This window comes from Diabrotica virgifera, chromosome 1, assembly GCF_917563875.1.
Source record: "Diabrotica virgifera virgifera chromosome 1, PGI_DIABVI_V3a".
Classification (NCBI taxonomy): Eukaryota; Metazoa; Arthropoda; class Insecta; order Coleoptera; family Chrysomelidae; genus Diabrotica; species Diabrotica virgifera.
This window is the reverse complement of record NC_065443.1, coordinates 120,356,799-120,370,795: the sequence shown is the minus strand read 5'-3', so window position 1 is coordinate 120,370,795 and position 13,997 is coordinate 120,356,799. Positions and strand designations below refer to the sequence as shown.

Here is a 13,997-nt window from a genome sequence, read left to right as displayed (position 1 = left end):
GCCTAATAGTTCTAAAAACAAAATAATCATTTATTCAAGGTATCAATTTGAATATTATCGTACTTTAACCCCAACTTTAATCAATAATATATGTTCTTATATTAAACAAAATATTGATATTGATCAACCTACCTGACTCTTTCCAATAATATTTAACATAGGTAATACTAATATATTCGCATAATATCCGTGTTTTTAGTTCATGGTGTAATATAATCGCTAATTCATATTATTTGTTATCAGTGTTATTAGTTTAATTAGCGTTCTATTCACCAAATATAAAAGCAGAAGTTTCAATTTTTTACCATCAGTTCTTTTTGTAACATACAAATTCACAATGAAGTTCCTCGTACTTTGTGCCTTAGTCCTTTATTGCTCTTCGGAAGTTTTAGGTAATAATTAATGGTAGTTTTTTTGTATTTTATCAAAAATATTAGAACGTTCAAAAATTAAAATTATCCAAACTTAAACCGATATCATTAATCAAGTCGCATGGTCCAAAGGTGTAAGATGTAACCCAGCAAAATACCCATTTTAACTATTTTTTCTATTTTAGGAGGTCTATGTGGTGGTGTAAAGTGCAGTCCTCCAAACTGTGGACTTGGTGCTTGTCCAGTAGTGAAACCAGGTGATTGTTGCGCCACTTGCCAAGGATTCGGTAAGAATTTTCTTCATTAATAATGTTCCTTTTATTCCGGGTTAACAATATGCTAAGTTACATTTCTTACTACATACGTTATTGGTGTTGGTTAGGTCCACATTACCTTTATTTTAATTCTTTTTTGTTTAGTTCTTCTACCAAGCTCGCTTTTATGTAAGTCGCATTTGTATGTTTTCCAGTATGCTGTTTAATGTTTGGTACTCTACTTTTGTTTCTTTGTCTGTCCCCCTACTGTAAATTGGTGATGATATTTGCAAAGTCATCCCTATATTGTGCGTTTCTCATTGAAGAAGCCCAGTCCTCTTCAATCATTGATGTTACGCAGTCCGGTTATTTTTCGTTTGCCAGGACCACGCTTCCCTTCTATTTTTCCTTCTATTATTAGTTGAATAATAATTTCTATTATTCATACATCTGTATTAGTACGTCTTAAAATTGTTTTATTTCAAACATGATTAATCATTGGAATTTTTAGACTGCGGCGGAATATCCACATCTAAAAGTTTTCCAGGCATCGTAACGAACTACTTATCAGCATCCAGTTTCCATTATATGCCATTGTTCCATGGTATATAGTAGGGTACTTTGTATAAGTATATCATTTTATCATGTCATATCGTAGATTTAGATCAAATGGTCGAATGGTAACAAATTGTTTCATTTTTAGAAAAGCATTTCTGGTCAGTCCTATTTTAAATTTGACTGCTTGTTCTGAGCAGGCCGTCCGCACATGAGTCGATCCAAGACACGTCTCGAAGTTCGCGCGTCTTGCTCGTCCTGTACGAACCCTGCGGCACAAGCGATTGTTCTCCGCACACTAGTCGATTCAGTTGGCCCAAATATTCCAACCAGGAAGAACGCATTTTTTATATAACAATAAAAACGACTGTTTCGATCTGTAAAAGTACGGTATTGTTATATTTTTAGTACGATTTGAATACAATGAGCATTATACTGAGAACATTTTTCTAGTTTCCCAACGAATTTTATATTAAACGCCTAGAAACAGAAGTTGAATGTTTTCAGAACATTATATTACAAACAATATATTTCCACAAAGCTAGTAGGTAGTACTACAATCAACGAACATAACATGCACCTATCTTTAAATAAAACTAAAATTTAATTAAGCACAAAAAACAACAAAAACGAAGGAAACAAATAAAATAAAGTACCTATATAACTGGAAACGTGCGTCTCACTCGAACTTTCTCCTGCGCTGCGGATCGTAGGGACGAGAGTCGTACAAGACGAGGAGATTTACAATCCTAAATGCTCCGTATAAGGAGCTCAATGCCACAACGAAGGAACTTGACTTGCGGGGAGAGACCTACGCTACTGGAATCGAGTTGAGTAGTTCGAGCGTCGCTCCATGTGCAGACTGCCTTAGCCCGTCCGCACATGGGTCGATCGAAGACACGTCTCGAAGTTCCCGCGTCTTGCTCGTCTTGTACGCACCCTGCGACACAAGCGATTGCCCTCCGCACACTAGTCGATTCTGTTTTTATAAATTAACGCATTTTTTATATAGTAACCAAAACGACTATTTCGATCTGTGAAAAGTACGGTATTATTACATTTTTATACAGTTGCATTATACAGTTAAGGGTATTTTCCTGCTTCCTCAACGAATTTTATAATAAACACCTAGAAACAGAAGTTCAATGTTTTCAGAACTTTACATTACAAACAATATATCTCCACAAAGCTTACTACTACAATCAACGAACATAACATTCACCGATCTTTAAAAAGACTAAAATTTAATTTAGGGCAAAAATCAACAAAAACGAAGCAATTAAATAAAATAATGACTCTAAACGTGCGTCCCACTCGAACTTTCTCGTGCGCTTCAGATCGCACGGAACGAGAGTCGTACAAGACGAGGAGATTTCTATTATAAACGCTCCGTGTACGGAGCTCAATGCCACAACGAAGGAACTTGAGTGACGGGGAGAGATCTACGTGATTGGAATCGAGTCGATTACTTCGAGCGTCGCTCCATGTACGGACGGCCTTAGTGTCATGTATCCAGCAACGTAGATTTTTAACTTGCTGAAATTGTTTGTTATGAACTATCTTCTCTGAGTACAGGTTGAATAATAATGGTGAGAGTATACAACGTTGTATAATTGATCTTTGGATTTTTATGGCCTCAGCGTATTCCATCAGTATTTTCATAAATGAATTTTGGTTCCAATTTCTATCTTGGATCGTACCCATATTAATTCCCTTTACAGTATCCTCTGTGAGCGGCCCCACTAGGTCTTCGTTGATCTTCTTCTTCCACTCCTGTCAGAAATAAGAGATTATCAGGAAGTTTTATGCCACACAACACATAATTCACTTCCTTCCACTTCATCCAATCAACTTTTATTTTGCTACATGCATTTCTATCAGGTATTTAAACTTCTAACATTATCAACACAATTTTATGGGTTTTAAAAGGACTTTAAAAATTCATTTTACAATCCAAAATTATCAATTTATTTGCAGAAACTCAATCTTCAAATGAACAATTTATACTTCATTTTTGTCCTACCCAGTTTGAAACGCTTTTGTTCAGAGCTCCATTTTTCTAGTTTTTGTTCTAAATCGTTCGTTCTCCTCTATTCAGCCACTTTTGTTAAGCTTTCTTCTTTTCGTTTATTGGTTTTGTCTTTACTGTCCTCCAATATGTGTTTTTTTTGTTTTTATGATCTGGTCATGTTTGTTTCCAATTAATTATTAAATACATATTTTTGTTTAAGGTAACCCAAAATGTGAAGGTATTCAATGCGATGTACCACTCTGCCCTCCTGGATCTATATTGAAGCTCAAAGATAATGCTTGTTGTCCCTCATGCGAACCATCCGGTAGGTTTTTTGTTCTTGGATTTTATGTGAATGAAACGTTATAAAACTTTAAAAATGAACCTACAGCTTTGACATTGCGTGGCAAGGTGGGTCTTAATATTGAAAATATCTTAAAAAATTTTGCAAGCTGATCATTATCATGATGATCAGCTCTTCCGATTCGTTTGTCGCGGTGAATCAATCCGCATTAACATTTTGTTTTTACAATTGGTTGTGTAACTTGGCATCTTCTACAATTTTTCTCCATTCGTTCCTGTTTTTGCTTATGGTTACCCATTCTCTGACTCCCATTTTCTTAAGGTCCTCGTCTATCTGGTTCTCTCATCTAGTTTTGGGTCTTCCTCTTGATCTGCCTGATACAGGTCTCCATTTGGAAATTTTCTTGATGACGGCTTCTGGATTTCTCCTTTCCATATGTCCCATCCACCTGAGTCTCTGTGCCTTGATAAATCTGATGATGTCTTCTCCTTTCACAAGTCCTCTTACTTCGTGGTTCATGAGTTTTCTAAATTCATTATTACCTAAGTTTAGTAGGCTAATATCCACCGAATAATTTTCCTCTCTAGGATCCTCAATCTTTCTTCCTCTTTCTGGGTCAGACACATTACTTCAGCACCGTATGTGATTACTGGTCTAATTGCTGCTTTGTATATCATTAATCAAGTCGCATGGTCCAAAGTTGTAGGATGTAACCCAGCAATATGTATACTCATTTTAACTATTTCTTCTATTTTAGGAGGTTCATGTGATGGTGTACAGTGCAGTCCTCCAAACTGTGGACTTGGTGCTCTTCCAGTAGTGAAACCAGGTGATTGTTGCTCCACCTGCCAAGGATTCGGTAAGAATTTTCTTCATTAATAATGTTCCTTTTATTCCGTGTTAACAATATGCTAAGTTACATTTCCTACTACATACGTTATTGGTGTTTGTTAGGTCCACATTACCTTTATTTCAATCCGTTTTTGTTTAGTCCTTCTACCAAGCTCGCCTTTATGTAATTCCCATTTGTATGTTTTTCAGTATGCTGTTAAATGTTTGGTACTCTACTTTTGCTTCTTTGTCTGTCCCCCTACTGCAAATTGGTGATGATTATTGCAAATTCATCCCTATATTGTGCGTTTCTGATTAAGAGGTCCAGTCACCTTCAATCATTGATGTTACGCAGTCCGGTGATTTGTCGTTTGCCAGGACCACGCTTACCATATATTTTTCCTTCTGTTATTAGTTGAATAATAATTTCTACTATTTCTACATCTCTATTAGTACGTCTTAACATTGTATTATTTCAAACATGATTAATCCTTGAAATTTTTAAAATACGGCGGAATATCCATATTTAAAAATTTTCCAGACATCGTAACGAACTACTTATCAGCATCCAGTTTCCATTATATACCATTTTTCCATGGTATATAGTAGGACACTTTGTATAAGTATATCATTTTATCATGTCATATCATAGATTTAGATCAAATGGTCGAATGGTAATAAACTGTTTCATTTTTAGAAAAGCTTTTCTGGTCAATTCTATTTTACATTTGACTGCTTGTTCTGAACCTAAGTGTCATGTATCCAGCAACGTAAATCTTTAAACTTTTCAACTTGTTGAAATTGTTTGTTATGAAATATCTTCTCTGAGTACAGGTTGAATAATATTGGTGAGAGTATACAACTTTGTATAATTGATCTTTGAATTTTTATGGTCACAGCGTATTTCATCGCTTTTTACATAAATGAATTTTGGTTCCAATTTCTATCTTGGATCATACCCATATTAATTCCCTTTACCGTATCCTGTGTAAGCGGCCCCACTAGGTCTTCTTTGATCTTCTTCTCCCACTCCTTCCAGAAATAAGAGATTAGCAGGCAGTTTTCTGCCATAGAATACATAATTCGCTTCCGTCCACTTCACCCAATCAACCTTTATTTTGCTGCATGCATCTCTATCAGGTATTTAAACTTTTAACATTATCAACAGAATTTTATGGATTTTAAAAGGACTTTAGAGATTCATTTTACAATCAAAAATTATCAATTTATTTGCAGTCACTCCATCCTCAAATGAACAATTTAGATACTTCATTTTTGTCTTACCCAGTTTGAAACACTTTTCTTCAGAGCTCCGTTTTTTTTGGTTTTTGTTCTAAATCGTTCGTTCTCCTGTATTCAGCCACTTTTGTTAAGGTTTCTTCTTTTCGTTTATTTGGTTTTATCTTTACTGCCCTCCAATATGTTTTTGTTTTTGTTTTTATAATCTGGTCATGTTTGTTTCCAATTAATTATTAAATATATATTTTTGTTTAAGGTAACCCAAAATGTGAAGGTATACAATGCGATGTACCACTCTGCCGTCCTGGATCTATATTGAAGCTCAAAGAAGGTGCTTGTTGTCCCTCATGCGAACCATTCGGTAGGTTTTTTGTTCTTGGATTTTATGTGAATGAAACGTTATAAAACTTTAAAAATGAACGTACAGCCTTGATATTGCGTGGCAAGGTTGGTCTTAATATTAAAAATATCTTAAAAAATTTTGCAAGCTGATCATCATCGTGATGATCAGCTCTTCCGATTCGTGTGTCGCGGTGAATCAATACGCATTAAAATTTTGTTTTTACAATTGGTTGTGTAACTTGGCATCTTCTACAATTTTTCTCCGTTCGTTCCTGTTTTTGCTTATGGTTACCCATTCACTGACTCCCATCCTCTTAAGGTCCTCGTCTATCTAGTTCTCCCATCTAGATTTGGGTCTTCCCCTTGATCTGCCTGATACAGGTCTCCATTTGGAAATTTTCTTGATGACGGCTTCTGGATTTCTCCTTCCTATATGTCCCATCTACGTGAGTATCTGTACCTTGATAAATCTGACGATGTCTTCTCCTTTCAAAAGTCCTCTTACTTCGTGGTTCATGATTTTTCTAAATTCATTATTACCTAAGTTTAGTAGACCTGCTATCCACCGAATAATTTTTCTCTCTAGGATCCTCAATCTTCCTTCCTCTTTCTGGGTCAGACACATTACTTCAGCACCATATGTGATTACTGGTCTAATTGCTGCTTTGTATATCATTAATCAAGTCGCATGGTCCAAAGTTGTAGGATGTAACCCAGCAATATGTATACTCATTTTAACTATTTTTTTTATTTTAGGAGGTCCATGTGATGGTGTACAGTGCAATCCTCCAAACTGTGGACTTGGTGCTCTTCCAGTAGTGAAACCAGGTGATTGTTGCGCCACTTGCCAAGGATTCGGTAAGAATTTTCTTCATTAATAATGTTCCTTTTATTCCGTGTTAACAATATGCTAAGTTACATTTCTTACTACATACGTTATTGGTGTTGATTAGGTCCACATTACCTTTATTCCAATTCTTTTTTGTTTAGTCCTTCTACCAAGTTCGCTTTTATGTAATTCCCATTTGTATGTTTTTCAGTATGCTGTTAAATGTTTGGTACTCTACTTTTTCTTCTTTGTCTGTCCCCCTACTGCAAATTGGCGATGATTATTGCAAACTCATTCCTATATTGTGCGTTTCTGATTAAAGAGGACCAGTCCTCTTTAATCATTGATGTTACGCAGTCCGGTAATTTGTCGTTTGCCAGGACCACGCTTACCATATATTTTTCCATCTATTATTAGTTGAATAATAATTTCTACTATTCATACAGCTCTATAAGTACGTCTTAAAATTGTATTATTTCAAACATAATTAATCCTTGGAATTTTTAGAATACGGCGGAATATCCATATTTAAAAGTTTTCCAGGCATCGTAACGAGCTACTTATCAGCATCCAGCTTCCATTATATACCATTGTTCCATGGTATATAGTAGGACACTTTGTATAAGTATATCATTTTATCATGTCATATCGTAGAATTAGATCAAATGGTCGAATGGTAACAAACTGTTTCATTTTTAGAAAAGCATTTCTGGTCAGTTCTATTTTACATTTGACTGCTTGTTCTGAACCTAAGTGTCATGTATCCAGTAACGTAAATCTTTAAACTTTTCAACTTGTTGAAATTGTTTGTTATGAAATATCTTCTCTGAGTACAGGTTGAATAATATTTGTGAGAGTATACAACTTTGTATAATTGATCTTTGAATTTTTATGGTCACAGCGTATTCCATCGCTTTTTACATAAATGAATTTTGGTTCCAATTTCTATCTTGGATCATACCCATATTAATTCCCTTTACCGTATCCTGTGTAAGCGGCCCCACTAGGTCTTCTTTGATCTTCTTCTCCCACTCCTTCCAGAAATAAGAGATTAGCAGGAAGTTTTCTGCCACACAACACATAATTCGCTTCCTTCCACTTCACCCAATCAACCTTTATTTTGCTGCTTGCATCTCTATCAGGTATTTAAACTTTTATCATTATCAACAGAATTTTATGGATGTTAAAGGGACTTTAAAGATTCATTTTACAATCCAAAATTATCAATTTATTTGCAGTCACTCCATCCTCAAATGAACAATTTAGATACTTCATTTTTGTCTTACCCAGTTTGAAACACTTTCCTTCAGAGCTCCATTTTTCTAGTTTTTGTTCTAAATCGTTCGTTCTCCTGTATTCAGCCACTTTTGTTAAGCTTTCTTCTTTTCGTTTATTTGTTTTTGTCTTTATTGTCCTCCAATATGTTTTTTTTTTGTTTTTATGATCTGGTCATGTTTGTTTCCAATTAATTATTAAATACATATTTTTGTTTAAGGTAACCCAAAATGTAAAGGTATACAATGCGATGTACCACTCTGCCGTCCTGGATCTATATTGAAGCTCAAAGAAGGTGCTTGTTGTCCCTCATGCGAACCATTCGGTAGGTTTTTTGTTCTTGGATTTTATGTGAATGAAACGTTATAAAACTTTAAAAATGAACGTACAGCCTTGATATTGCGTGGCAAGGTGGGTCTTAATATTAAAAATATCTTAAAAACTTTTGCAAGCTGATCATCATCATGACATCCACACTCCTAGCGGTGAATCAATCCGTATTAACATTTTGGTTTTACAATTGGTTGTGTAACTTGGCATCTTCTACAATTTTTCTTCGTTCGTTCCTGTTTTTGCTTATGGTTACCCATTCTCTGACTCCCATCTTCTTAAGGTCCTCGACTATCTGGTTCTCCCATCTAGTTTTGGGTCTTCGTCGTGATCTGCTTGATACAGGTTTTCATTTGGAAATTTTCTTGATGACGGCTTCTGGATTTCTCCTTTCTATATGTCATATCCACCTGAGTCTCTGTGTCTCACCTTTCACTTATTACGATGCTTCTATCATTAGAGCACAATGGACAAAAATGAGGGAGGCCTATGTCCAGCAGTGGACGCAAAGGGCTGGATGATGATGATGATGATGATGATGATGATGATCATTAGTTCCATTAACTGAGACTCCAATATATTTAAAGTGTTCTACCTTTTTAAACTCATATTCACCCATTGCAAGCTGATACCTTTTTAAAATCCGCAATATTAAAAAATGAAATATCAAGTTCAAACTCGAGTTAAAAACTAACTCTTTTTTATGGATTTTGACTTTTATTTTTATAACTTCGATATAACCTTAGCGTACATTATGAATATGACTTTTTTTCTTCTTCTATTAACGTACCTTATCACGTCCTTCACGTGGGCGATTAACATAGCATGTCTTTCTCTCTCTTGAGTTAATCTGAACAGCTGTTTTATTGTCCATATCCCGGTCCATTTCCTGATATTCTTCAACCACGAGGCTTGTTTTCTTTCAACTCCTCTACGTCCTTCGGTTTTATCCATCATCACCAGTCGAAAAATGTTATACCCTGTATCTCATGCTATTTCACAACTTAATATATTCTCCATTTTTGCGTTATTTTGGCGGTTAGTAGGGCACTTATCACTGTATAATTATACTCTATTATAAATATATTATATAAATACTGTAAAATAGCAATAACTTGTTCACTAAATACTATATTATTTTAGGTAACCCACGATGTGCCGGTATCCAATGCGGTGTACCAAACTGCCCACCAGGCACAGCTTTAAGACTTGAGTCTGGAGATTGTTGTCCTTCCTGCCAACCAGCCTGGTAATTACTATATATATATATATATATATATATATATATATATATATATATATATATATATATATATATATATATATATATATATATATATATATATATATATATATATATATATATATATATATATATAGACTTTAGTTTTTTATTGAGGTTGCAGTCATTTATTTCTAAGGGGCAGGGTAAGAGAAACTCTGTGTTATAATCAAGCTTTCGTAAAATTTATTTGCTTCGTCAAATTTATAATATAACACAGAGTTTCTCTTACCCTGCCCCTTAGAAATAAATGACTGCAACCTCAATAAAAAACTAAAGTCTACATATTGTCAGTCAATAATACCAAACTTCTTTATATATATATATATATATATATATATATATATATATATATATATATATATATATATATTATTTATTTGAGTCTTTAAAGGGTTAAGTTAGATATGGTTCAATATGAGTGAGAGCTTAACCAGCTTCCTATTCGACCTTAGAGGTCTGTTATGGCTCATCTCTAAATTGAAGTTGTCTTTTCAACCTAACTTAACCTTTTTAACAAAGTCGATTTTATTTTTTTTATTGCTTTTGTGACATTTCTGTGGCAAACCCGTATGACTTGAGTTGATATTGCTCACATCACAGTCCACAGTCCACAGACCAACCTTGTTAACAAAGTCGGTTGTATGTCTCTTATTGCTTTTGTGACATTTCTGTCACATGTCGTAAGCCCTATCCTATCTAAACCTGGGCAATTATATAGACAGTGCTCCACCAACACGCGTGGTGGACGACATTAAACAAATATCCAAGAAATGGCAACAAGAAGCACAGAACCGTGAAGAGTGGCGAAAAATGGTGGAGACCTATGTCCAGCAGTGGACAGAAAAGGTTGAATGATGATGATGATGATAATGATGCTCCACCTTCGTGTCTTCACATTGACAAAATCTACAATTCGAGTTTTGTCAGTCCGCTTTTATTCGTGTCTCTCGACTTAAAAGTATCCTGTTAAGAGATCTACGATAATTTGCACACGAGTGGAGGTCACTTCTAAACGTATTGTCGAGTGGAGGACACGAGAAGAAGCACTACGGAACAGAGGACGCCCACCAACCAGATGGGCCGACGATCTGAAGCATATTATTGGTAATTGGATGCACACCATACAAAACAGAGACAGATGGAAAGAGCGGAGGGAGACCTATGTCCAGCAGTGGACGCGTACTGGTTGATGATGAGATCTTTGGATCTTTTTTTCGAAGGTTCGTGTATAAAAGGCTTGGAATATTCTCTTCTTGAATCCGTCTCTTTTACTATCATTGGCAGAGTGTTTTTCCCTATCGCACCACCTAGTAAGCATACTCAATGTTTACTGCAGTGTGCTGAATAGAATATTTCCTGACATTCCTCCAACCACCAAAATTACTGTATTATTCGTATAGGCCCGTAGTACACCCCTTGTACGTAAAGTAACAGGACCAGTACTAGTAGTGCCCACAGCAAAAGAGAAAGTCTTCTTCCCTGTGAGCACTTCCTAGCTGTTTTGGTCATAGGCTCTACGCCTTGCAGGTCTAGTTCACTCAACCTTTTTGTCCAGAATTTCTTAGATTCAGTATCATACAGTTAATCATTAGACATCTCTCCGTTATTAATGGAGTATCTGTTGCTCTAGGTTTTCGCTCTTGATCGGCATGCTGGTTGCCATTGAGAGGATATTGCCTATTATCTTTAGCGCTGGTAATATTTTTTAATTTTCTACTAGTCCATAGAGACTAATGTTCTTGTCTGCTTAATATTAGTTTTGATAGATGTTATAGTCTTCCATACTTCTTTGTTTTCTTCCTCAATTTTTTGACAGGTAACCCTCTAACATATTATCTTTGTGAACTAAATATCTAATTTAAATTTATCATTTATCATTTTTTAATAATATTGTAATAATAACTATTTCTTTGTTTCAGCTAGCTCATAATAAATCAACGAAATACTGTAACGATCAGAAACAATGACTTACAGCAAATGAAAAATTACCAATAATAAACTAATGAATTATGACAAAACTCAACTACTTTGGTTTTATTTTCTAATCCTTCAACCATTTTCTAATCCCTTATACCTAACATACCTAACAATACCTAATACCTAACAACGGAGAATACAGAAATAAAACAGCTCAAAAGAGAGAAAGATAAACAAATCAAAAAGCAGACAAGTACAAGTTTGTAGATTTCATAATATCAAACAAAGGAACAACGGAAGAAGATATAAAATATAGACTAGGACAAACAAGAGACTTCATACGAAAATTGAACCCGATACTGTGGGATAGGAACATCAACATAAAAATAAAACGAAGAATGTGGGTGTGAAAATTGGACAATAAATAAGATAACCAAAAACAAAATAAGAGCAACAGAGATGGAATACCTGAGGAGAAGCTGTAGAGTAACAAGAAGAGGTAAAATAAATAACAGAGATTGAGAAAAGAATGGGAATGAACTCAGGTCTAATAGATCACATTGAATAGACAAGATTGGACACGCACCAACTCGTAACTTTTAATGAAAAAAATTTTCAAATCAGAATTACACCGGCCAATTCGTAACTTTTCTATTACCTGACCTGCCAACTCGAAACTTTCTTCAGGTGAATTCGAAACCATTGATTAAATCTAATACCTTAAATCTAAACTGAATGTTTCTTGGTTTGCTTAAAAACATTATATTTGTATTATAGTATGTACCTATAAAAAATGGCAAAAATTGAAATATCTTAATACAATAATTGAGACAATATTATGGAGTTTCATTAACACGTGCTATAAATATTATTTCCATCAAGTATAGCTCTACACAAGCTTGGTTTTTATCAAGTAATTGTAAATTCAATATTTAAAGGTTTAGCAATAATAAATTATTTAAATCCATCTGATAATTTAAAAGCAAAGCGATTTTCCATATGTTTATTTCAAGTCTAAAAGATTATACCTACCTTTATTTAGTTACGAATTCGGACGGGGTCGAGTTCGCTCCCAATGGTAAGAATTTTACCTGAACTAAAAAAGGTAGAGTCCGAATTGGCTCCCATAGACAAAATTTATTTTACCTAAACATATCGAAAATATCACCCAGCGTTGTCACTTTTTTCAAATTTTCTCTTTTTGTTAGAAACAGGTACCTTCCTAGAAATATCTATGGGAAAGGAGGAAGACCTAACCCTTCGGTCCTAACTTAACTTTCGGGTATTAGAGTGTAGAGCGCAAACCGGCCGATTTCAGGTAAGAGCGCAAAACGGTCGAGCGCATACCGGCCGACACCGATAATTTGTGTTAAAATTGCCACATATGCCAATGTTGAACTAAAACAAACTCTAAAAGTATTTGTCTAAAAGCATAATTTTCCTATAAAAAGTCTATATCACTATGTAAATTTCCTAAGCAGTATAAATATTACACGATTTGGCAACAATGTCTAATGTTTCCGCGATTATATGAGAGCCTACCCGCATTCATGCGGGAGCCAATTCGTACCCTTCTAAAATATACCTGAACGAAGCGGAGCGAACTCGACTTCACCCACGCATTCACCGGTAGTTGATTGGTTACCGAAAAATTACCTGAGGGTCAGAGTTACCAATTGGCCTGTAATTAGGATGGGGGATTAAAATAGTTACGAATTCACCGGGACCCAAAAGATTAACCTGGTACGGACAGGTATGTCGGAAGAGCATAACAAAAACGTTGGATAAATTAGAGTGGAGCTCGATAGGAAGAAGGAAGAGAGGCAGACCCGAAGATCTTTCAGAGATGAAGTGAACGAAGCAATGGAATTGAGAAATCTACAGGAAGGGAACTGACAAAACAGAAAGAACTGGAGAGGACGGTTGAGTGAAGGAATGCACTGAAAACTTTGGAAATTCTTAGTAAAGGGTGATTCATTTAGAGGTACATTTTTTAATAAAAAACAATGAAAAAAAAAAAAGAATGTGTGTGTACTTTGTACGCACGTAAGAAGTTATACTTCTACTACATATTATGTGATTTTTAAGACAATACCAAAAATTTTAAAAAATAAAAGAATAAAACGCACACAAACACATTGAAAAATGCCACAAAGAAAAAATGATTTCTGAACGATAATAATTGTTGGCAAAAATTTTAAATACGCATTTTCTAAAAAAAAAAATTATATAACAAATATACTTACAATCATAAAATGCATAAAAAAATAAAAAAATAAAAACTTGCATCGGGAATCGAACCCGTGAATTTCGTGGCGCTTTGATTTGTAATCGAAGCCTAGACTCACTCGTCCAATTCCACATTATTTGTCATGTGGAAAAATAGGGTAACTGAACGTTTAGCTGTTTGACAGTTGTTTTGAATATAATTAAATTATGTAGTTTAAATTTTGT

The 13,997-nt window shown here is 34.8% G+C and overlaps 1 protein-coding gene across 49 annotated transcripts in view; it reads left to right on the top strand.

The window, feature by feature from the left end:
• Positions 1-13,997, top strand: part of LOC114330552 (uncharacterized protein DDB_G0274171-like) — a 522,367-nt gene that overhangs the window by 199,142 nt on the left and 309,228 nt on the right. For 29 of the 49 annotated variants that reach the window (XM_050643502.1, XM_050643498.1, XM_050643451.1 and 26 more), the window contains 5 exons: positions 3,412-3,516; positions 4,253-4,354; positions 5,822-5,926; positions 6,664-6,765; positions 8,232-8,336. In XM_050643502.1, the coding sequence (XP_050499459.1) occupies positions 3,412-3,516; positions 4,253-4,354; positions 5,822-5,926; positions 6,664-6,765; positions 8,232-8,336 (519 nt within the window). Of the gene's footprint in view, positions 1-278; positions 393-556; positions 659-3,411; positions 3,517-4,252; positions 4,355-5,821; positions 5,927-6,663; positions 6,766-8,231; positions 8,337-9,484; positions 9,503-13,997 lie in introns of those variants that run through there. The other 20 variants (XM_050643510.1, XM_050643457.1, XM_050643562.1 and 17 more) reach the window with 14 other exon arrangements.